Source organism: Erythranthe guttata, chromosome 6, assembly GCF_056151865.1.
Source record: "Erythranthe guttata isolate IM_541 chromosome 6, IM_541, whole genome shotgun sequence".
NCBI classification, from domain to species: domain Eukaryota; kingdom Viridiplantae; phylum Streptophyta; class Magnoliopsida; order Lamiales; family Phrymaceae; genus Erythranthe; species Erythranthe guttata.
In genome coordinates, this window is record NC_142538.1 from 14,025,493 (window position 1) to 14,051,261 (window position 25,769).

The 25,769-nt window shown below is 36.1% G+C and overlaps 2 protein-coding genes across 2 annotated transcripts; both read right to left on the bottom strand.

Moving 5' to 3' along the window:
• Window positions 1–2,158: 2,158 nt before the first annotated feature.
• LOC105962722 (glycine-rich protein) lies at window positions 2,159–9,390 on the bottom strand. Its single transcript, XM_012987045.2, has 13 exons — window positions 8,624–9,390; window positions 7,689–7,924; window positions 6,720–6,785; window positions 6,559–6,637; window positions 6,356–6,435; window positions 6,230–6,253; window positions 5,237–5,361; window positions 4,568–4,784; window positions 4,422–4,475; window positions 3,166–3,212; window positions 2,935–3,019; window positions 2,769–2,832; window positions 2,159–2,550 (listed from the first exon to the last, which is right to left on the bottom strand). The coding sequence occupies exons 1-13, from the start codon at window positions 9,057–9,059 to the stop codon at window positions 2,447–2,449; spliced, it is 1,617 nt and encodes a 538-aa protein (XP_012842499.1). The 5' UTR covers window positions 9,060–9,390; the 3' UTR covers window positions 2,159–2,446.
• A 5,247-nt stretch (window positions 9,391–14,637) lies between these two features.
• On the bottom strand, window positions 14,638–23,817 carry ABCB6 (P-glycoprotein 6). Its single transcript, XM_012987044.2, has 11 exons — window positions 22,853–23,817; window positions 20,610–20,664; window positions 20,319–20,494; window positions 20,017–20,217; window positions 19,331–19,587; window positions 18,941–19,251; window positions 18,639–18,859; window positions 18,202–18,542; window positions 17,285–18,084; window positions 16,948–17,189; window positions 14,638–16,467 (listed from the first exon to the last, which is right to left on the bottom strand). The coding sequence occupies exons 1-11, from the start codon at window positions 23,231–23,233 to the stop codon at window positions 15,238–15,240; spliced, it is 4,215 nt and encodes a 1,404-aa protein (XP_012842498.2). The 5' UTR covers window positions 23,234–23,817; the 3' UTR covers window positions 14,638–15,237.
• Between the last annotated feature and the right edge of the window lie 1,952 nt (window positions 23,818–25,769).

Consider the following 25,769-nt stretch of genomic DNA (forward strand, 5'->3'; position numbering starts at 1 on the left):
GTCAAATGAACGGGAAAAAACCCTAAAGTTTACCAGGAGCAACCTTATATTAATTAATAAGATTGTTAACACAATAATTTAGGGACCCCCAAAAAAAGAAAAGAAAAGTTCAACTCCGGAAATTGACTGAAAAAGGAAAATCAGAAAAAATATATATTACTTTTTGAAAAAACAAAATTCAAAAAATTATGAAAATGGACTTAATGTGATATATTTGTTCAAATTCGAGGTTAATGTGAATATTGGTGAAGTTAGAGTTTAATGTATAAAAATGATTTAAATTGCATCACGAGGGGTATCTTAAGAAGAAAAAAAACATGGAGATTAGTGAAACTGTTTTTAGTCTAGAAATATGTATATTTCAGTCCTCCTGAGTGAAACTGTTTTTAGTCTTGGGATATGTACATTTAAGTCCTCCTCCTGAGAGTTATATGCAAGGGGCTCTTTGAAAGAACCCCTCATTACTTTTTTTTTTAATGGAGAGAGGTCCAAAATATTTAGTTCATTTGAGAAAAGCCCACACCCATTTTGAGTCATTATGTCTTTCAACTTTGCCCCCGCCCGCCACATCATCACTGGGTCACGCGCTCAGCGATTTTTTTTTCCGTTTTTTTTCCCCTTCTTTTCTGTATCAGTTTCCTTAATAGACTCTGAAGCATAGTCGATTAGCCTTAATCGACTATGCTTCAAAGTTGATTAAGGAAAATCTTTAATTTTTTTAATTCTTTTTTTTGTTTTTTAATTATTTTTTTTCTGTATCAGGTATATTAATCGACTATGATGAAGCATAGTCGATTAAGAATCTGCTACTAAACATAACAAATCACAATTGCGAAAAAAATGCAAAATCAACTATATTTTACAAAAAACAAAAAATATACAAACATTATAATTGATTTATACACTTGGAATCAATAAACAAAAAAATCAATAAAAAATGGAGTCGATCAACCTTAATCGACTGCCAGTACATAGTCGATTATCTTAATCGACTATTGAACATGTACATAGCTGATTAAGGTTTCAGCCTGCGCGAAATTCTCTACACGTGTCGTCCTCCGTCCGATCCACAAAAAAACTCAAAATCGGTCTCCCCATCGTCATCACACCGCCGGACTTGGTGGGAGTTTTCTTTTCCCCTTGGCTGAAAATTTAAATGCCATAATTACAGTAAAGAAGAGAGAAATGAGAGCATATATTCAGATTTGTTTATGAATTACATGTTCATAGCGAAGAACTGTACTCCTTGGCGGCGGCGGCGGAGCAAACCACCACCCGCGTGCCACCACCGACGACTTCAAGCACATTAGTTGCGAGAATGTCTCCAGTCCCCGCATAGTTCCCCATGGGGTTTCTGCGGTCAGAACAACGACGGCGGTGGTGGAGGGGCTGTCGAGCGTGTACGACTTGTTGGCGTCATGTGCAGGCGCGGCGGTGGTATCGGCGACTGTGATTGTGAGGGTTTTGAGCGGCGAAGACGAAGTGAGGTTGAGTGGTGGAACGACGAAGGGACGGTGGTAGTCGGTGAAGATCGGCGGCGATAGCGGTGGACGGCGGGGGAGAGGCAGTGGTGGTGGTGAGGAAAAATGAGAGAGAAATTAGGGTTTCAAAATAGTATATTGACAATTAAGGATATATTTGAAATTATAAAAATAATACTTGGTGGAATACTAACACTAACAATAAAATACAATCAAGAAAGTGGTAGTTTGCGTGGTTTAGATTAAGAAACCCCACTTGCATATTATTTACAAAACTAACAATAAAACACATATTAATTACAACACTCACAATAAAATACAATCAAGAACACAAGTTTGTATCATCTTCTGAAGATTTTGTTCATGTTTTTGAACATTGGTGACTTCACTCGAACTACCTTTATATAAAAAATAAGTCTGATTTAAAACATTTAATCCATTCACAATATCGTTTTCTATTCCATCAAAATATAATCGAAAACAAAATAGGACATATCATTCATTAGTTAGTAAGCATGAGACACCCTTAGTACGATTTCCCTCCCAACTATACTTTATACATACTTGTAAACACAATAATAATCATCGTTGACACGAAAAGTATTCTGATCACGCTTATTTAGAACTAATTCTTCCCATTAATTAATCTACAGATTACCGTAAGTGACAACAGTAACTATCAAATCTGAAATACGTTGAAAACCATAAAAAAAATTGAGAATCGCAATACTTTCGCTATTAAGTATTACATCGGTAAGACATGCTGCAGTCAGCATAACGTAACTACAGTCATATATCTATGTGAGCAATACTTTTTTTTTTCTTTTTTATAATTGTAGCATAGATCGAATTCTTAGATTTAAATAGTTAGGAAACTTCCAGTTGAAAATCCCCGAACGACCGTGATGCCTAACTTATCTAGTACAAGCTTCATCTGCACGAAGGTAAGTTGTTACCGAGTGTGGCTATAATTGTTCAACATGCTGCTTTATCACATCGGGGCAGGAATGAGCTTGAAGGAGTTCCAATCGTGAGAAAGGCGGCGCAAACTGTAATACATAGTCTTCATCTGCACCCATACATACAACAAAGAGATTCAAATTCGATGGCCTCTTTTTACAAAAATAAATAAATAAAAAATTGCTCTGTTTTCTGAAAGATATGAAAAATGAAAGAAAACACAAGTCTCGCTGCCAATTTTTTTTATTTTTTTCATTTACTTATTTTCGGCAATTAAACGATTCCAATTTCAAATGGCCAAGACAGACTGAATTTAAAGGTTCTTACTCTCTTTGACTGTCCCGTAAAGCCAGCACAAGACCTCGTCAGCAAACGCCAAGCACACTCCTCCCTGGCACAAATTCCAAGAAAAATAATAAGTCACAATTTGCCAAAAATTCAATACCTTCTGAAATACAGACGATGCTTAGTTTGCTGGAGAAATAAAATCTACCTGCCAATAATTTTTCATCTTGACTCTGTGTGTTATGTCCTTGGTTCTTAATCTTTCTGTACGGACAAGTACGCCGGCATCATCTCTGAAATAACAGCCAATCAAAATGTGATTGATATACACAAAAGTAACAAGAAATGGACAAATTTTATCTTTGTGGTTATTAATTAGGTTCGATAGTAGTATTATAACAATCTAATCAAGGATTAGCTGTAAAGAGATAGGCAATACCTGTACCCGATCACAATATAAGGTACACCAGCAAGGAATGATTGGATCTGGCACCATAAATTAATAGCATTATAAAACCCGTCAAAACAAAATATACATAATTAAAATCATACTGTACTTTCTGCGCAGACAAAGCAACAGAAGATTTACACTTTGAAAGAAGATCATTTTTTATCATCTTTTATTACAGGAAGACAAATGCCTAACAAACCAAATTTGTGCAACTTATCCATAGTTAATCAAGTTTGACAATCAATTTGTTCTTATAGCAAGAAAGAACTGTATAGGAATTTAGTTAGCAAATACACATCCTCGGCCAGAGCAACAAGTTTTGAGTGCAATATCATCCAAAGAGAGTAAGAGATTCTAAAAGCCTACGATTAGAGAATCCTTTTTTAAATTGCTTGCCATCATAAGAATCGATTCATTTCACTCTTCAAAATAAACCTTAATTATTGGCCTTCAAAAGTGAAAAGGGTTTGAATGTTAGTCAGCCTTACTAGTAAGCATTATTAAGGATTTAAAGGAACAAAAACTTGTCAGCAAATTAAATCCTCTTTCCAATTGACTAAAATAACGTATTAAGAACAATTTTTAGGAAGGAATAGATTGAATTGTAGCACTAGTCAGTAGAGCTCTTCAGAATAATCTTTTTTACCATATATTAAACAGGCATTCATAGTAATACAGCCAAAGTGGTTATAAATCCAGTAGAAATAATTTTCGAGTTTTACACATTCGAGGATAAGAATTCTGCAAAGCGACGTCCTATACCTCAACTACCTATATCTAAGTTATTCCAAAATGAATCTCTACTATCATTTAAATGGAACCCTCCACCTTTCGATCTATAGAAGTCCCTAATTCTTGGTGATATTCTTAAACATCAAAGTCAAGGAATGAAAAAGAGATTTCTCCAAACAAGTTTCCTTTATTAGCTCAAAAGTCAAATAATATAATTAGTTACTATCACCGGCAGTAAATGGGGGAAATAAATAGTGGCATATGCTGGAGAGTAATTAGTAATTTATCTTTAATGCACAGGGAAGCTGGTTTGTAGAGGGGCTAATCGAGCAGATTTTCTAAGTTAACCTAGATACACTTTTCATCTGAGAAAAAAATAGATTTTACACAATGTTCATTTAACAGCACTACAGGGAAAAAAACACCAAAAGAAATGAACAAGAGAAGAAAGGGAACGGCTTTATAAATGTGAAAGGAAGAAATTCATTATAATATTTGACAATGCATATTACCCAGAACTTAAGCAATTTCTCCCTCTCGTATCTTTCTTCAGTGTGATAATCTAACTGTAGAAGCACAAATGAAAGAGATCATAGTTATAACCTAGATACGCAAGCTAGAACAATGAACAAAGAGAAAATCAAACACTAATGCCAACCTCACGACTTGTTTTTAGTTCCACATAGAATCTCCTGCCCTCGTCGGTTGAATCGCAGCAATCCATTTCAGCACCCATGAGTATCCGATGAGCTCCTAATTTGGTTTTAATCACAGCACAATATTCGACATTAGCATCAACGTGATGTATCCCTTCTCCATCAGCTCTTGTTGGATCTTCTGTCGCCAGAGCCTCGAACGCATAGCCCCAATAACACCTATGATTTGATAGGACAATAAAAATTGGATTTAATGGATTGGAATCCTCATATATAAATAAAGAAATAAAATTTGATGCATTCCTATAGACTATAATCGAGCTACGTCGAGCCTATTAGAGCTGAGCTTAATATCTACATTGAATACGAGGAAATACTCCAGCTCAATATTCGTAAAATGAGCTTCCATAGGAGAATTAGCAAGAGGTCGATAGACAATGTGTATAATAGAAAATTATATGGACAACCATCAACTTCTATTACTTTCTGGATATTCGAAGCGAAGATTCTCAATACTAGAAATATGAACTTTCTCACTACCCATCCATATTTCCGTTCACCGCCTCTACTTCCAATCTCTAACCCCCACAACTAAAAAATCAAACGATAAAGTAGCACGTACAAGAAAGAGAGATTTCAAGAATAATATAACAACACATGTAGTGCTGTACCTTCGTTTATCGAGTTCATTTTGGGGCCTTTCCGGCAATTTATGCACATCGAGATAGACTACTCCATTCCTTTTATGCACACCCATTTCCCAAGGCTCATGCCTCATATAAGCAGTAGCCATAATCTAAAGATGAAACAGATCAAAAAGTAAGTCTCAGAATAAGTTGCAGGACACTCTTAATATCATAAAAAAATCAAACCTATTAAATCCTACGAAGGAGAGTGACATGAAACTAAACTCACTATGGTCCTTTGGTTTCACAGAAAATGGGGAAAACAGAAGAATAGGGGTACATTTTTCCAGTTGTTTGATTGCACTGAAAATTCAAAGTAAATTTACTAAAATTAAAGGAAAGGCTGAGAGAACATAACACAATGTACAAGTTATCTTAAAAATTGATAAAAAGGCCAACTATTTGTGCATAGCAGGACACTTAGGGAAAACAATAAAAAATTTAGTTATCGAAATTAGAGATATATGAATTACCATTTATTTGCTCATATAATAATATTAACTTAGATTCATCTCTTTATTTAGAGATAATATTCTTTTAACTATCACATACAGATAATTATGCAATCAGTTATTCCCCGTGATAATTTTCCTCGAAACTCAAATTCTCACTCTTCTTAATTTCTATCTTCTGTGGAACCAAAAAGAGCACAAAAGGGGTTAGAGAATGCTATTGTTGAAAAAGAAAGAAGCCCAGATCGACTTCTTTGAGAATCCATCTTCTAAAATCTGGTCTCTTTGTATCAAATTTAATATTGGAAGAAGTATTTTCATGGATTTCAATTAGAACCATGTATAAGGTGGGCTAAGTGATATAACTTGTGTGGGTTAGATACATTAACTAATGCATATATTGTGAAAAAATTGGACCAAGGTGGGCTTGAGTCCACCCTGCTCCTAAGCAAGATTCGCCATTGCGTACAATAATGCAAGTACCAATAGGAAAAACACAGCATCAGAAAGAAGAACCGAGAATTACCTTGTTAAGGTTGTTACGATACGTCTGCAGAGTAAAAGAAGACAGAAAGATAAAATGTTAACCGCTTGGGAGAATCTTCTTAAACTTCTTAAATGCGTAAAAGCTGAATATGTTGCATAGTCTTACCACAAAGTGCATGTTTTGAAGGGGTATATTTTTGTTTCTAATTGCAGCAAGAAGGTCACCAAAGCCGTCAGAGCCCAGTTCTGGTGTGAACATAAAAAACAATTGACACATTTCCAAATTTACGATTGCAAACCAGATTCAAAAACACAAATAGGACTTGAGGGGAAAAATATGGTACTCATGCAAACTCTAGTTCAGCATACCTTTCTTGGGAATGAAAGTATTAAAACCCTCATTGAGGTCGCTTCCAATATCTTCAGTTATGAGCCGCTTAAACAGCCTCTAGCAAGAGAAAAAATTGGTCTATGTGAGCTGATAATCAACATGAAGTGAAACTCTAAGAAAATGGAAAAGAGAGGCTCACCACACCACGATCATCAAAGTAGACATCCCCACCTTCTACACGACTGTAGCAAGCAAGTTCACATGGCTACTCTTGCACATAGAAAATCTTAAATGGATAAGACAATTCAACTAAAATTATTCTATAAAGTATGTTGCGCAGATATATGAAATCACATGGATGCATAAATCTTCCTTTCTCAGATTCAAAGTGGCAAATCCTTATTTATTTGAACATATCTTTTCCTTCCTTTTTTCATGTGGAGGTGGTTGGGTGGGTTGGGGGGGGGGGGGGGGGGGTGCGTGGGGGGGGGGGTTTGGTTTAGCTTCAGGGTTGCGGTGGCTAAAGAGTGTAGGTCAAAGCCATGGATGTATCAGGAGCAATAACCTCAGATGCGTGCCAAATATCAGTGGGTTATTTATAACACAATTTATTGATGGAAAGCCAATTAGGGAACCAGTTAAATGTTACACAAAATTTGGCTATAATATTCTTGCATTTCTTTTTTTTCGTGGCTTAGAAAATTATATTACATTTAATGATGACATTAACCCAAAACACAGAAACTAAAAACAAATGTCCCTCTCAAATCCTCTATACATATATCTACTTTCCATATTTTGTTTCGACGGCTATTTGCAGATCACACTTCACTCACACACATTGCGATTATCATATCTAACCAGCAATTAATGCTTTACTAGATCATCAATTTTGACGTAAAGTATATAGAAGAGGCAACAGATAGCAGCCAAACTAACAGAATGTTGGCCGATGTCAGTATATTGTGAGATTTAATCCTCCTGAGGCCTCATAAATACCGGAAAGATATGAATCATAAGAAATATACTCAATGCTTTAACAATAAAATTAACCAAACAGTATTTTTCCAGAGATACAATCAGGTTCTCCATATTTACAAATACAGGGGTGGGGTGATTTGGCTCTGTGAAGATTTGGCAGCTTTCAAGACGGGATACAAATCGTTACCTCTTGAAAAGCAATGGATTTTCTGGCTAATGTTTCCTCACTCTTTGAGAATTTCAACTCAGAAACAAAACGTTCATCACGATGCCCATTGTAGAAGTTATTACCATAACCATAGTTTTGCCTTTGTTGATAAGATCCAGGGCGGGGAAGCAGACCACGCCCTCTATCATTCTGCCACCGCCCACGCCCAAAACCCCCTCTTGGCTGATTGTTTGTATTGCGCAGTGGGGGCAGAACTATACATACAATAGAAGAATGAATACATAAAGAAACGTGAAAGAGACAGATTCTATAGAAATATAATCAAGCATTATTAATTCATTCACTGAGATTGTCCTTCCTATGCATACATAAAATACAAAAGTAAAAAAAAAAAAAGTACATACGCCATTCTGCTCTCAAAGAGAGGGATGAAGTTTATAGTCAACCTCTACTACCTCTCGGATAGTTTTCTTTCCAACACTTCTATGAGATGAGTCTAATATTAATATTCTTCATATTTAAAGTTTACCACGCAGTTTCTCAAAGCCCCAAATTTAGGGCCTCATTTTGTACCGAATTCACACATTTTGAAGTAACTAAAACACTGAATTCTGATTTGAAAACGAAACTCGACTCTCCAACAGTGAATTCCTAGCAAACGGAAAATTTAACTTGAGTTGTGTTAAAATCATAGAATGTATATTACATTTATAATATATAACATGCAACACGGATATTTTCTTTCGCCTTTTTTTCTAAATATTCATATTAGCATGACGATATAGTTCCGACAGAGTACCATTCGATAGTTAGCCAACACGACTAACGCAAAATTTATCTGAGCAATCAATCCTGTTTTTTTTTTACAATGACAAAAATTCAACCAAAATTATAAAAAACATTGCAGAACACAACTAATGCAAATAGCAGAATCAAAACAATGTACCATATACCTGGTATAGGGTGAGTACTGGCGGCAGGTGTTTTGACATAATCGTCATTATCAGAGCCAAAAAGATCTCCCCTATCGTCATTCTCCTCCGCCGCCTCGTCGTCGTTCTCCGAATAGTGACTGTTGCCCTCATCGTTGTAATTGTAAGTGCGGTTACCGTGTGAAGAAGGCCTCACGTCATTGTCCTCTTCGCTGTTGTTGTTGCTGCTGCTGCTGCGATTGGACGAGGAGGAAGTAGACGACGAACCGGAGGAATGGCCGGAGGATGAGGAGGAAGACGACGGCGAAGATGACGACTGCGGCTCTTTATCTTGTTGCTGCTCTTCTTCCTCGCCATCGCCGTTGGTGTAATTGTTCTTCTTGCTGCTTTCCTCCTCCGCCTCCGCCTCCTCGTCGGATTCTCCGAATAAATTTATGGTTTGCTCGGCTATGTCCATGTTTAATTCTCTGCTGCAGGTGTGTTCTTAGTGTTTTCTGTCAGACGAATTACAGTGTGGATCGAAGAAGAAGAAGGGTCTGGAGAGGGGAATTAGGGCTCGGAGGATTGAAACGACGGCGTTTTGGAGATGGGAAATTTCAAAGAATGGGCTTGGGCTTAAGCAAAAAAAAATTAGAAAAAGTTTAAAAAAATAAATAAAGGAATATGTATCAAAATAAAAATGGAATATTATTTGCTCTGTTTTCTTACTTTTGTTTCAATACATAAAACTTTTTTCCTTCTTGTAGATAAAATTTAAAAAAAAAACAAAAAATTAACATCTCGTGGATACCAGTTGATCGGTGTTCTTGGGTTGGGCTTTTGTAGGCATTCGACCTAAAATTGATTAAAAGAAAATTCGGACTTGTGCTGAAGTTAGCATTCCCATGGTCAAGTTAATGATTTTTCTTTTACGGAGAAATTGTTCTTGCAATTTATGAACTATTAGGGTGCATTTGGATGGAGGGATTTGGGGGAGGGATTTCAAATCCATAATAACAAATCCCTCGGACTTGTTTGGATTGAGGGATTTGGAGATGGATTTCAAATCCCCACCCCTCCTTTTTAGTTGATTTTGGAGCAATAGTGATGGATTTCAAATGACTCCAAAATTGGAGTCATTTCAAATCCATTCCCCAAATCAAATCCCTCCCCAAATCCCTCCATCCAAATGGACCCTTAGCTTTTTTGGTTAAGGTTCTTACCTTGCATGGTTTGCATTTGTTTGGTATTTATAGGCAGACATTCGGATGTCAGTTTCAATACATGTGGGCCCCCCATGCTTCTATGATTCGTTAATCTCCTCAAAATCGAGGCTCATAATCTCGGACAATAAATACACGCAATTTGTCTGCTTGATGCTCTCGTCGTACCTAAGCGCGACCACCCGTCCCTCCACATTGGCACCTAATATCATCTGGACATCGTGGAGAGTGATAGTCATCTATCTCTCTCCACGACATATGGAAGTTGTTCGTCTCCAGCTGCCACCGCTCCACGAATGGAAACAACAGCAGACCATCTATGCGCGGTAGGAAACAGCGAGCTAGGGGGTACAAACCGGTCATCCGCAGAAAATGATTGTATGCAGTGACATCTATGCCTAACTGGGCCAAGGCATCTCCAATCTTCTCGTAGTTGAAATGGGTAAGGAAGTTGATACGGGACTCCACTCGTCCAACCGGACGTTACTGCAATCATTTATTTAGAACACATATTAGTTAATCAACTATTAAAATATTTTTATATAAGATACAAAAATTATATATTAAAATTAAAACAAGTAATTAACTTACTTCTCCGATCCCCTCGAAATATATGCCGCTATGTGCGACTTGAAACTCGGAATCAAAGACGGATCCCGCGGGCCTCCGGGAAATAGACCATCTAGCACATACGGATTGACACGACTATGACTTCGACCACCACGAGCTCCACGGCCCCGTGCTCGGCCTCCACGAGCTACAACCTTAGTCTCGTGAACGGGGTCCACCGCATCCTCCTCCTCCTCCATAGCATGGGAAGGCTAAACATCGGGATGTGCAACCGATGATCTGACTTCACCAGCTCTCTCAGCCTCTCGCCTACGTCGTGTAGACATAGTCATGTCCTCGCGCTCTTGATGCCCGGCCTCATCACAAACTGCTTGCATAATTGCCTTTGACTTGCATTTGCCTGCCATCTGTTAAATAAGACACTAAACACGTCAGTCTAAATAATAATAAAAAAAAAAAAAAAAAAAACTGAAATTTTGCTCTCAGAAAAAGTGACGAAATTTATGCTTATATTTCGTGATTTTATCACGAAATAGAAGCATAAATTTCGTATATATTTCCACGAAATAAGAGCAAAATGCCAGAAACACACAGTTTTCGTGCATAGTACTCACGAAAGAAAATTAGTTTTGTGAGTTTTTGCACGAAACGTAAAAGGAAAAAAAGATTGTCAGAATTTCGTGAAAAAAAATCACGAAATTAGCTCTTTAATTTCGTGATTTTTTTCACGAAACGCATATTTATTTTTGAAAAGTTTCGAACTATTGAAAACGTGCAGATTTTTGACGAAATTTGTTAATATACTACTATAAAACATTAGATTAACGAAATGGAGTTTGAGTTTTACCTTAAATCGTTGTTGGATTGCTCGTTTAATCGGCGGGAATTCGAAGGGTGTTGGAGAGGGCTTGAGAGGATTTTGAATTTTTTTAAGAAAAGTTACAAATGAATCTAAAGTTTAGTGCAAGGTGGTAAAAGTTGCACTATATAGCATTTCAGTTTATTCAAACATCATTAGAAACATGTTTTACGGTCATTATGCAGTTAATTATTATTATACAAAATAGATTAGAATGTTAAAATAGTAACAATATCGCAGTTTATATGTGAATGTATATATATGGTTTTATATGAAAACATATACACGGGTTACACATAATGTATACCTCGTGTTCACGTAAACATAGACAATGTCCTTACATAACGTACGTTCATAAATCGAGTGTTTTGGAGTCTAAAATGAACAAATAATATCATATTAGATGTCCATGAGATTTTTTTTTTTGAAAAGTATGCGTCCATGAGTCATAATGTGCAAAAATATGTATATTGAGTTCATCGAATTGCGTGTTCTTTAGAGAATGGTCACTTCTATCTACAATGCATTCCTACTTCAACACATTTAACTCAATATGGATAAACCATTCAATTTGGTAGCATCTCAAACTCCAAAATATGCTAATTGACATAAGGGTAGTATTGAGAATAAAAATTTTAGGGTGTTATCACGAATAAAGATTTAAGGGGTGGCATATCACCATTTCTTGGCGATATGAGGGGCTTATTGCTAATGACCCAAAAAAAAAAAGATATGCACGAGTGGACACAACTTTGATATTTCAAGTTATCTAAAACTTAAAATGTAATTTATTCATGCATAATTTTATCACACAACATCTAATCAGACTGATTCTAGTTGGACTAAGACTGATTCTAGTTGGACTAAAAAGCTAATTCAAACAATACGATATTCGCGTTTTGAATTTTGCCAAAATCAAACTAAAAAAGAGTGAAATCACGTTCAAAGTCAAAACATTATTAGTAAGAGGGTGTTTATCTAAGCTTATAAGCTGTTAAAAGGAGCTTATTAAATATTTAAGAACTTATATGCTCTTCTAAAGTGTTTGGTAATTTTTTTTTAAAAGATATTAAAATTTCAAAATATAAGCTGTTGGAGAGCAAATAATTTTTTTTTTTAAAAGTAAGTTTACCCCACATGAGTTATAATGTGCAAACATATGTATATTGGGTTCATCGAATTGCGTGTTCTTTAGAGAATGGTCACTTATATCTACAATGCATTCCTACTTCAACACTTTTAACTCAATATGGATAAATCATTCAACTTGGTAGCATCTCAAACTCCAAAATATGCTAATTGGCATAACGGTGGTATTGAGAATAAAAAATTTAGGGGGTTATCACAAATAAAGATTTAAGGGGTGGCATATCACCATTTCTTAGGGATATGAGGGGCTTATTGCTAATGACCCAAAAAAAAAAGATATGCACGAGTGGACACAACTTTGATATTTTAAGTTATCTAAAATTTAAAATGTAATTTATTCATGCATAATTTTATCACACAACATCCAATCCGACTGATTTTACTTAGATTAAAAAGTTAACTCAAACAATTACGATATTCACGTTTTGAATTTTACCAAAATCAAACTAAAAAAGAGCCAAATCACGTTCAAAATCAAAACATTATTAGTAAGAGGGTGTTTAGTTAAGCTTATAAGCTGTTAAAACGAGTTTATTAAATATTTAAGAACTTATAAGCTCTTCTAAAGTGTTTGGTAATTTTTTTTTTAAAAAGATATTAAAAATTCAAAATATAAGCTGTTGGAGAGCAAATAAAAATATTTTTTTTAAAAATACGTTTACCCCACATTTTTATTAAGATCTTATAATGAGATAACAACTTCAAAAAATACTTCTGAAAAATAAAAGATAACAACTTATCAACTCTTAAAATAGCTTATGAGATGTAAAAGCAATTATTTGATATAAACTTAGCAAACAGACTCTAAATGAAATGACATTTAAATATTCAAATCACATTTAACATTTCAAAAATACAAATTACTTAAAAAGTAGGGCACTTTACAAATAAGCCCATCAAATAAGTTTGTCGGTCTCCGACGTTGATTTTTTTTTTTTCTTGATTTTTTCGCAAGTTTCCGGCGTTGACCTGGTCAATGCTGATCTCCGGCGTTGACTTTTTCGATTTTTTTATTTTTTTTTCCTTTAACATCTTTTTGCTCTCCATTTAAACAACAATATTATTGTGGTTGACAGTAATATTAACCAATAACAATATTACTGTTAAACACAGTAAAATTAACTATAGTATAGTTTAACACAATAATATTACTATATTAATCTCCAGCACAGTAAAATTAACACAACATAAGTCATTATTATTGTCTAATATAGTAACATTACTATGTTGACCTTTTAACATATATAAACATAATAAAAAGCGAAAAGAATTAATATTACTGTGGTTGACAGTAATACTACTGTAACAACAGTAATATTACCGTCAACTACAATAATATTATTGTGTTTAAAGTAATATTACAATAATAGACAGTAATATTATTACGTTACCCCGTTAATAACTCAAACAAAACAAAAAAAACCAAAAAAAAATAATATTTATGTGGTTGACAGTAATATTATTGTGTTTACAGTTATTTTATTGTCAACGACAGTAATATAATTACGTTGACTTATTAACAAATCAAACAAAATGAATTAAAAAATAATAATAATAATATTGTCGTTGACTCTAATTGTACTGTCAACGACAGTACAATTGCATAAATGTACTGTCAACAACAGTATAATTACGTTAATGTATTGTCAACGACAGTATAATTACGTTATTTTACCGTCAATGACAGTATAATTACTGTTAATGACAGCACAATTACGATCAACGTTTAGCGGCGGGCGTAAAAACAAAACAGACCAGAAAAAAAAAAAAAAAAAAAAAAAAATATATATATATATATATATATATATATATATATATATATATATATATCGAAAAGTATGCCGGAGACCGGTGGCAAAAAAAAAATTAAAAAGGAAAAGTCAAAATCAGATTTTTGTGGTCAAAATTGATTAAATTGGGATTACAATTCAAAATTGGATGTAAAAGGTTGGAGTAATTTTATCATATACATTAGTTATTCCTTTATTTATAATATATATTAAAAGAATGGGCTTAATGACGAAAGAGGTATAGCCCATGAACCTAGAATCATAAAAATAGTTGGTGAGGGTCTTATGCACAAAAACCCCTAAAAGGTAAACAATAGTTTCAAGTTTATATGCCCTTCCCGTGACTCTACGGTCTATTTTTAAGTACTTTGTCAATACTCAGTAAACTTTTGAAATAAACGGCTGCCAAATGAACAACATTTTATACAAAAGAAAAAAGAAGAGCAGACAACAAAACCAAAACCATGAAAGAGAAAAAACCCGAAATCTTCTGATCTCTTCTGTACAAATAAATTACAAAGTTTACACAATCGACTTCTCGCAAGAGAACTGAACTCTGGTTAGAATAAGAAGAGGCAGCAGCACAATATATGTTACAAAATCGAAGCTAATTAACCGCACTCGAGAACACCAAGAAAGAAGAAAAAAAAACACTAATACAACCACCAACTTAAGAAAAATAGAAACAAAAATAAAAAATATAAAAGAAATTCCTAAGAATTGTTCCACTCTCTGACTAACAAATCAATATACCAACCATGGAGAAGCAGGTAAGAAAAGTTCAACTCTACCAGCCTCCAAAAGAATATGCATCTAATCTTGCAAAATATATTCCCACAGAATAAACCAAATTCCACTTTTACCCCTTAATCAAACACTTGCTTTCCCTCCGTAAAAGATGCCAACACGGGTCCCACCACCAGCATAGAGAAACTTATCGAACACAGTGGCTATCTGATTTAGTTCATAGAATCTATAAACTAAGACCTTTTTTTCCCAATCAACCGATGATGGCATAATAAGCTGAAACGGACTAGAGCAACATGGTAAAAAATAATTGAGCGTCTAAATAAGCCTATGTTGACGCATACCCTTACCAAAGTGAGGCTGCATCAAACGAACATATAAACTATTCTTCGCCATAAGTGTATCGTGACTCCCTTCCTCCACGATTCGCCCACCGTTAAGTACAACTATATTATCAACGTGCCTCATCATAGCTGCTCTGTGTGCAATCAGAACGGTCGTTTTGTTCCCCATAACGAGAGTATCCAGAGCTTCCTGCACAACTCGACTCGACTCTGATTCGATGGACGAGCTAGCTTCATCTAACAACAAAATAGGTGCGTTTTTCAAAATAACTCTGGCAATAGCAATTCTTTGCTTTTGACCGGGGGTCAAATCCACACCCCTCATCCCAACATGTGTGTCGTAGCCGTGAGGCAAGCTGCTTATGAAATGATGAGCGTTTGCTATTCTGGCAGCTTCTTTCATCTCAGCTTCACTTGCGTTATGCCTCGCGTATATTATATTCTCTCTTATTGTTGTTGAGAATATGATTGGCTCCTGTTGAACGAGGCCTAAATGGTTCCTTAACCATCTCAGATTGTAAGATTTCAAATCTCGCCCGTCGAGTAATATCTGACCGGCAAGTGGATCGTAGAATCTTTCTATTAGAGATATGATGGTGCTTTTTCCGGACCCTGAAACACCAACCACTGCTACAGTTTGACCTCCGTTGACTTTGAGACTGAAATTGCTCAGTATGAAGACTTCGGGTCGAGTTGGATATGAAAAGTCAATGTTCTTTAATTCGATGCTTCCATAAACATTTGCGGGTTTCAAGGCTGAGTTATCATCAGGCTCGATCTTGGGGGTTCGATCGATTATTTCGAAGACAGATGTCAAAGACTTCCTTCTTTTAAGAATGTACGGAGCCAAACCAAAAGGCTCGACAAGTGCGAATGTTGCAAAAGAGAAGACCATGTACTCTTTCAGAGCTGTCGACAAAGGCATGTACCCCTTCTTGACAGAAAGAGCAGTGTACCAAAGGAGAAGAGCGTTACAAGCGAAAAGAAGGAACTGAGAGAAGCCAAATGCGAAACCAATTGCCATTCCTTGGAGAAAACTTTTCGTGAATATTTTCCGAAGTTGCACTCTGTAGAGCTCCATAACCTTGTTCCCAGCACAAAATGCCACGACGGTGTAAATATTTCTAACAGCATCCTCCAAGACCAAAGATGCCTTCCTATGCATTTCTTGGATACCCTTTGAAAATCCAGCAAGCCATAACTTCTGCAAGATTACAATGAGAATTCAGTTAAGTTTCAGGATGAATATAGGATATGTATATTCTGCTGATTGCAGAAGTTAGTAAAACACCATGAAGGTAATTTATTCCTTTCCTACCGATCAATGAGCTTCAAATACCAAAAGTGAAAAGGAATGTCATAATCTTTGGTTGGCTCTTATTAACCCCAAACTTGAGAAATTGTTTACTTATAGGTGGGAGCTACAATTGCCGCTTACCAAGTTCATTCTTAACTAAAAAGTGATTTAGTTGATTTGGATGTCCTTGTATACTTTCGACGTTTTAAGCACAGTTTCAAGTAACAGTCAGGAATATACATGTAACCATAACTATGGTGGAAGATAACCAACCAACCACTTTGCAAATTAGTGAGGTTGTTGTTAGCAATACCCATTACCACATAGGTTATGTAAGAGTTACTCTTGGGAGGCCATATACAACACATAGATACACTTGGTGCATACCTGTGCTGTAGCAGAAACCGCGAGAATGGGCAGAGTAGCTAAGGCCACAAGTGCCAACCGCCAATGCAGAAACATCCCAATGAGAACAGCAACTACAACAGCAGCACCGTCTTGTATGAATATCGAAAGCCGGTTGCTAAAAGCAGCTCTCACAAAAGTAGCATCATTGGCCAATCGCATAGACAGATTATCAGCACTATTCTCCTCCTCATCAAACCATCCAACTTCATTTCGAAGCATTGCTGTTGAAGAAGAGACTCAGAGTAAGTTCATCCATCAAGATAAAAACATATAGCATTCTACGAAAGCACAATAATGTTGGTAAACAATCACATACCTGAAAACATCATTCTTCGCACACGCTCAGTCATTTTCTCCCCCATTATACCAAAGTAGAAGTGCTGCAAGAAATTAGCAACCACTGTCACAACTCCCATGCCAGCAATGATTAAGCACCAATTGTTTATTTCCCGATGCTTCCCGTCTGCATGATGCTTCTCGTCTGTTTTATAATATGCTGTTACTATAAGTGAAATAACATAAGCAAGCAAAGGATTAAAAGAGCCAAATATTGCAGCGCCGGTGCTTCCCAGAACAGCATACAGCCATTCTGCAAGGCTAAGCTCTACAAGCCTCCAAAACGATGGCTCTTCCAGAGTCAATGTCCCCTTCTTTTCTTTCACAGGCGTCGGAATATTATCAAACTCAGTAGGTGGTCGACTAAATGTTTGTGAATGAGAACGTTCATTTTTAGGGTCAGAAGTCAAAAGAGGGGAAACAGGAGATTCAGGATCCGAAGAACTTTTTTGCCGCTGCGCAGAATGAACATCAATCTTGGGTAACTCTGGTAGTCTCATCTCAAAGCTATCCTGCCTTTTTATTGTTGGTTCTTTATTAGTCACATCCGTGTGAGCACCATTTTCATTCATTTCTTCTGGAGGTGGACTAAGAATTTGGGGAGATTCATGAGAGCTAAATGTAACATCGGCAGAACGGAACATGTGGAGGCCAGCAACTCTCTGGAGCGACGGTGACTTGGCCATTCTAGGGGATGATTGTTCTTGGTAGACGCGACTTGCAGAAGAATCTTTCTCAATCTGAAACGTTGAACCTTCGTTGTAGGTTCTCATTGGCATCCTGAATGTACAAGTTGGACACTCTCATTAGTGCTATGCTATTCAATTAAGAAGAAATAAAAACGATGCATGATTCGTCTACTCATTTTAAAATCATTAGTTAGCTGATCAACTATACCTTCGTGGAAGTTTTGTAGCTTCTTCAGATTTGAGTAGTTCTGCGTAAAGGCCATCTAAGTTTATCAATTCTTCATGTGTACCCATTTCAACAAGTTGCCCTTCCTCCATCACGGCAATATAATCAGCATTTTTAATAAGACTTAACCGCCTCGCAATTATTATGGTCGATCTGCCCAACATGAGCACATCCAGAGCTTCTTGAACAGATCTTTCAGCTTCAAAATCAAGTCCACCAGTGACCTCATCAAGGAGCAGAATAGATGGATTCGACAGCACAGCCCTTGCAACAGAAAGTTTAATTTTCTGTTCCTCTGTCATAACCAGGGCGGTGCTACCAACCTGTAACGAACAAGAAAATTTAATTAATAGCAATTCGCTAATTGCAACCTCGAGAACAAAATTCCAGGATCGAATATAGATAATTAGGTGAAGCACCTGAGTATCGTATCCTTTATCCAGTGAGCTGATAAATGTATGTGCATGCGCTATTTTTGCAGCTTCTTCAATTTGATCCAAAGAGGCATTCCGTCCATAAGCAATGTTGTCTTTGATACTCAAACTCAGCAAGGCAGGTTCTTGAGTAACTAAACCAATTTGGCTTCTAAGCCACTCCAGTTTCAGATTTTTTATGTTTTCACCATCCAAAAGGACTTCTCCTGCAAGATAAAACGGGAAAGGAAAAAAAATAAGAATTTCGAAGTTTGTGAAATTAAATGAATGAGGTATAGTAGTAAAACCTAAGGTAGGATCATAAAACCGCTCCATCAGTGGTATGATGCTGCTTTTCCCAGAGCCATTTCTGCCAACAAGTGCTACAGCCTTTTTAGCTGGCACGGTTAGGTAAAACCCACTCAAAATCGGAATTTCAGGGCGAGAGAGATAGCTGAAATATACATTTCGAAACTCTATGTTTCCCTGAACAGAAGCAAGAGTAAGCCCGTCATGATTAACAGTGGAGGATGACCGACTTATCATCTCAAAAAGTCGGTATGCAGCAATTCTCCCTTGTTCAAAAGAATAGAAGTTTGTTGCAGCTTGATTCAGCCCACTATTAAACAAGAGTCAATTCATAAATAAGTAAAGTCACACACTAGGATGAAAGAAATAGAAATGGTGAAGATGCTTACAGGCCGCTCAATATAACAGCAAATAGGGCTGTTATAATTTCTCCCCCATGAACTCCATGTTTAAGAAGGGACCTTCCCACCCAAAGTTGCAAGGCACACGAACAGATTGCGAGCCCATAGGTGAAACCAAGTCCAAGCCCTTGAACAAGACTTATCAATATACCATATCTAAGTGTAGCTTGAAGTGAAGTTGCATATGAATATTTTGCCAAGGTTTCGTTGGTAAATGAATACAACGTTCTAATATAAGAAACTGCCTGTAAAATAAAGAAAGAAGTTAAGCCAGCAAACAGATGGAAGCATACTATTAAATGTTGATAACAGAAGCTTTTATCAGAACTTTTAATCATAAGCATGCATAATTACAGTAAATTGGTGCATATCTCTCAAATCACAAGATCATTAAGCCAGATCCCGGAGGTTACATTAGTCAACAACTCAACAAACAAACACATGGAACGGAACTTCTTTAAGGAACTTATATCTATTATAAACAATTTTCAAAACCTACCTAGAGACAACAAACACATGGAACTGGAACTTCTTCAAGGAACTTATTTCTATATATCAAATTTCTACTCCTACCTAGAGACAACTTGGTTATAGCATAAACCAATTCTCCAAAAAATAAGGAATTATGCATGCAACTCTCAGCAGCAAAGCAGAATGGAGGTCAAGAATCTGACCTGCTCTGCAATGCTTGCGGCTTCAGCATAAGCATCTTGGATATTTTCAGCAAGCCTATGGAGAAAGATATTTGATATTCCTCCAGCAGCAACTATTAATGGACCAGTGGCTAAAGTAATAAGGGCTATCTGCCAGCAGTTGACAAATCCAATCACAAGACCACCGAAGAAAGTAGCCATATTATGGATATAGTTTCCAACCTGCCAGGTCAGATGCATTCGCATATAAGAAAAAAATACTTTTACCCGTGAAAAAGGGCTAAAGACGTGCAAAAGAAAAATAACAGAAGAGGCTAACATACTTTTTCACTGAGAGCAGATTGAATGAGCAAAACATCACTCAATACTTGGCTCACGATATCTCCATTATTCCCATAAGTATCAAAAAAGCTCATGTCTTGATTAAGCAGAACTTGGACATATCTTGACCTTATCACAGCAGTCTGCCGTTCCCCAGTAAGTATCCAGCATGACACCTCTGTTACCAAAAGATACAATAGAAAAATTAAAAGAAAAGTAAATATTACAATAGAAGCCTGCAAAGGGAAAAGTATTGTATATGACAATGGCCGAAGACATCAGGCATTACTTACCAATCCAAGCCGCAACAAAAACTCCAGCCGCAATAAAAACAATGCTTAAAGCAAGCTGCAGGAATTCGAAAAGAGGATCAGTTTTGAATCAAACACTCCTCATAAGACACGTTATTTTTCCTTTTCATCCATGAAATAACTGAAGGGTGTGAACAAGGTCATCGTTACCTCAACATCTGACAAAAGGTTTACATAGCAAAATAAATTTTAAAAGGCTAACTGAGATCAGATGTATAGCATTCCATAAAACTAATTCATTTAAACTTATACATTATGTTATGATTTTTTATAAACAAACTTTCACTTATATTTATGCCTTCCAACTGAAACTAAATGCAATATTTCGTTGAGTTCCCTATTTACAGCCTAAAAGGTTCATCTGAAGTCCCCAACGTGATTAACTCCCGGCTCACCATGGCCAAATTGTAATCACACAATAAGTGTATATGCAAATACGCAAAATGATATCAGCAGCAGAATAATATTTTTTTGTGGAGGCAGGGGTTGTTTATGGTAAACCTGCAACTTTACCTTACAATTGCACTTTTTGGTTGATAACTCATCGATAAATTAATTAAATAGGGAAAAACCACTAATTAGGGATCTAGTTTAAGCTACTGGAACAAAATCAAAACTACCAAAACTATCAGTAAAGTATATCTCTAATAGTTAATTCTAGAAATAGCAAAGTGCTCTTCGAACATGTGTCTTTCAGAAATTGCAGTCATGCGACTTCAGAACTCACCAACATTGAACCATTTCAGATGACCCGCAGAAAAGAAAATCAAAAACTATGGAACTGAAATAACCACCATCTTGAATCACGCAAGTATTTTAATTCTAAATTGTGACATCTAGTAGTATTTCGTTTAGTGAATTGTCATTCATCGGCCTCTATGCTACAAAATAAAGGGTTAACAGAAATAAGCTACCCAAAATTCCCCTTACCTAGAGACCAAGATTTCCTTGAATTGTCGGAAGTAAATCCGAGAAGTGTAAGAATTTGTTAATTGTCGATAAGCCTAGAGTACCAGAATAGAAGAAATCGTCACATATACTAAGGAGAGGTGCTATTCCACCCTCAAATGCTCTCTTTACACCACAGTATTTTAAGCACCTAAAATAACATTACATACATCCTTCATAATTTTCATTTTTATACACCACCATATTTCATCCACCACCGTTACTCCCTCTTCTCTCTTATTTTATCTTCTTCTAGAAAACACGGCCTTTCTTGGGTTATAGAATTTTGGCTACCGTTCACCAAAATATGTTGACATAGTTGACTGATTTGGGCTGAAATTTGGTAGCTACCTCGTTATAGTATCAATAAAAAATGACACAGTAAGAATTGAATTATTTTTTTCATGCATATAAATCACTAGGAAACTCAACTAACACAACTAATTATAAGTGCTAATCAATCTTGAAAACTCAACTAACATAACTAATTATAAGAGCACTAAAAGAAAAAACCAAGAGAGCTGCATATAAGCACACACCATATAAACAGGTGAACTTTAATTAGAAGTTCAACATGTTTCCTGGGAACTAGTAGTAACACTCTCTTAAAAGGCCTTAAGAGCATCACACATTCTAATTATAGAAGCTATCATTTATCTATCCATAAAAATGTCCCACAACACCTATAGAAGAGATCGAACCATCCAGTCCCATGGAGATTCGTAGAACATCGTCAATCAATATCAAGTACGTAAACTAAGTCAACTGGCATCGTAATACAGGAATGAGCATTGCCAAAAGAGTCTGCATAGTTTTTGTCGCTAAATACTTGGAACTCAAGCAACCACTTAAACCATTAGGTTTTGAGACGACAGGAGTAATATCTAACATCATCTTACATCACTAGATTTATTTCCTAAAGTGATCCACAATCACACAATATTTACAATTTAAGTACTCATAGATCTGAATCATCAAACAATAACTACATCGAAGAAATCTAACAGATCATCTGCCATCCAATTATCCAAACAAAGACAAATTTTACAAGCTTTCCTCGGATCACGAAAGTAGCTAACAACAAAAGATGTAAAACAACCAATCATTAGAAGCAGTACCATAATCAATTTGCACCAGCTATAAATCCCAGAAATATATAGTCAACAAAATACCTGAATACCCCCCAATCATCAAACATATATTCATCGAAAAAAACTTGGGGGAACAATTAGGTTTTATGCAAGAACCAGTATAAGATTAATCATCATTCAAAGTACCTCATTGAACTTCTGGATGAGCTCATCAGATACGTCGGAACCATGGAAGCGGAGCAAGTGCACAATTTTCGCAAAGTAATGCAAGTACACAACAAGAGCAGTACCGTGGGCGGCGGCAGCGACAGACCCGACAAACATGAGAACCCAATCGAGGCGGTCAGCACAGGCGAAGAGCCTAGAGAAAGGCACAGCCGCCGGCGGAGGCTCCATCTCCTCCCCCTCAGCGTCCATCTCATCATCCACCTCCACCGGCTCAGCTTCCGCGGTGCCCATGTCTGTGTAGGGCGAAGGAGATTCCGGCGGCTCCGAAACTTCAGATACAGGCGTCAATGGCTGTATGTGCGGAGGCGACCACCCAAACAAACCCCTAGAAATCATCATCTTGCCGGAACTTGATTATTCAGTATACTAACCAACAGAAATTACTAAAATTACTAAAATTAAGCTCGCAGAATGGGGGTAGCCGCCGATTGCTGACTATTCTGAATTCCGAATCCCCAAAGCGAGAAAAACCGAAACCCTAGACTAGAGCATAGTAATCTCTTTACTGAAGTAGCCGATGCCTCGCTTCCCCATGAAATGAAGACTGAACTGAAAACCTAGATCAGACGAGATCGGGGATTAAACGGAAGAAGGAGTGCTGCTTTGTTGTTGTTTTTTTCTCTCTGTTACTTGTACGACGATATCAACGATTTAGTCGGAGAATGGACTCAGTCAAGGAAGGCGGGAGGAGTTGGGTTGACTCGGGAGGAGAAGATTACGTCAATTGGTTGTGTGCGGCGGCGCAAACGAAGAAGCTTCGGTGTCGAGACAGCGGTCGTCGGAGATTCGAAACAATAGAAAAGGAAGAAAAAAAATCAAAAAAAGAAGTTTGGGGAAAGTGAAAAAGCATATATGTATAATGAAGATACAGCTGTAGAAGTAGAACTGTACATGTGAGTGTGTGTGTGTAATTGTGTATATATATAATTATATATATATCCAGGCGAGATAAATAATAAATAAATAAATAAAATATCTTTTTGCTTGGTTTCTACTTTCAAGTTTTGAATTGGGCTAAAATTCATTTGTAGACTAGTCGTTCAGACTATGTAATTTGTATAGTAGCTCAAATTACAAAAATAAGCATAACTAATCATTCAAATTTTTTTTTATTTTATTTTTTAGGAAATGACCCAACCATGAGATAATGTTTAATTACGAAACAACGTTCTCTGTTTTCGTAATTACGACCATCCATGAGGCATTCGTCGTATAACAAATTTGCTCTTATGGAGTTACCGGTAATGAAATAATTAATATTTTGTGGAATATTGTCCAATGTACTGGTAGACATTTGTGCTAATCAAAGTCATGTTATACATGAAAATCGATTTTAGTCCATATTATTTCCACTAAATTAGTCCTCGAACTAACTACTTATACACTTTTTGTTCAATTTTTGATTTTAGAGTTAGTTTGGATGGAAAATATCACGTGCGTAGCACGTGACTACGCTGAATAACCATAATTTTGTTTCCCTCTCATTTCATACGTATTTCACAGCTTAAAAGACTCTAGTTTCCCAAATCTGAGCAAAAATCCCAAAACCCCAGTACCTAGAATACCTAAATTCTTCTTACAAACGACTTTCCTCGTGTGTATAAAGCAAAGTTTCAATTAACATGATATCCAAAGTTCCCCATCTTCGTTCGTGCTTGTTGTAGCTTTTGTATGTTAAATGAGGGATTTTGAAGATTGTTGAAGAAAATTGGCAAAAGAATTGCATCGTCGTTGGAATTTACTCCAAATTACGGTATGTGTTTGCATTCTTTTCATGAAATCGTTGGCTTGTTTATTTGGTAGGAAGTATACTTATTATTGTATAATTTGTATTACTATTTTTAATATATGAATTTAGGAGCAATGGGCGAAGACTCTTGTTTTTCAATGAAATTCAAATACGTTGGAATTATGAAACATACTCGAAAAAAAGAGTACGTAGGATGTTCAATAGAGTATTTTGACTTTGTTGATATTGATAAAATTGGTATGGCTGATTAATGGAATTTTGCAAGACAGATAAATTTTGGCTTAAAGTTGATGCGAATTTGGCCAGGTGTAAGCGCATTGAAACATCTAATGATGTGTTTGGCATTAGCAAATACATTTCAAAACACTAGAGGTTGACATACTAGTTAAACATCTGAATTTGGGAGGGGATGTGGGTGCAAACATAGTGGCGAATCCAGAATTATTGTCAGGGGTGTTCAAAATTGTATAGAATAATACGATTTGCAAATGTTAGGAGAACTTTGGAAATAGTTAAAGAGAAAAAAGAAGTGATTTGCAAATTTTATGAGAATTTTGGAAATATTTTAAGAGAAAAGAATGAAAAATGTTAAGCAATTTGCACTTTTCAATTTAACCCTTGCATTTTTTTCTTTTGAAATATTAAAAAGCACCCATATTATATACTCGGGATCGACAACTGTATGAAGAAACTCTTTACCACCTCAATCACTAGCAATTTCAGTTAACTAATGTACAACAGTACAATTTGTTTTCAAAATCAAGGGTGTGCAACTGCACACCCTAGACCATAGCCAGATTCACCACTGGGCGAAGGTGAAGGAATGTTAATCAATAAATAAGTTATCATTGATGAGTTTGGGATTCGAAGCGGTAGGAATGAGGATGAGAATCAAAGTGGTGAAAATGAGGATGGATTTAGTGATGATGATTCAATGTTCAATGAATTAAAATATGATATGTTAGATAATGTATTGTTTGACACTTATGTAGACCCAAAAGTTAGATAATGGCTTTGATGAGGATGAGAATAAATATGCATGAAGTGATGATATGACTTTGTTAGTTTATATGGCAATGGTGATTAAGAAGTAGGGTAAAATATCACAAATTCAACCTAGAACTG

Bases quoted from the DNA above. Each gene is read 5' to 3' on its own strand.
- LOC105962722 (XM_012987045.2), bottom strand. From the start codon at position 9,059: ATGGACATAGCCGAGCAAACCATAAATTTATTCGGAGAATCCGACGAG. The intron at 7,925-8,623 runs GTATATGGTACA...TTGTATGTATAG, and splicing joins CAGTACTCACCCTATACCAG to TTCTGCCCCCACTGCGCAAT. The intron at 6,436-6,558 runs GTATGCTGAACT...TGTTCACACCAG, and splicing joins TACTTTCATTCCCAAGAAAG to AACTGGGCTCTGACGGCTTT.
- ABCB6 (XM_012987044.2), bottom strand. From the start codon at position 23,233: ATGATGATTTCTAGGGGTTTGTTTGGGTGGTCGCCTCCGCACATACAG. The intron at 20,495-20,609 runs GTAAGTAATGCC...TTTTGGTAACAG, and splicing joins TTTTGTTGCGGCTTGGATTG to AGGTGTCATGCTGGATACTT. The intron at 18,543-18,638 runs GTGCTTCACCTA...TGTTCGTTACAG, and splicing joins ATAAAGGATACGATACTCAG to GTTGGTAGCACCGCCCTGGT.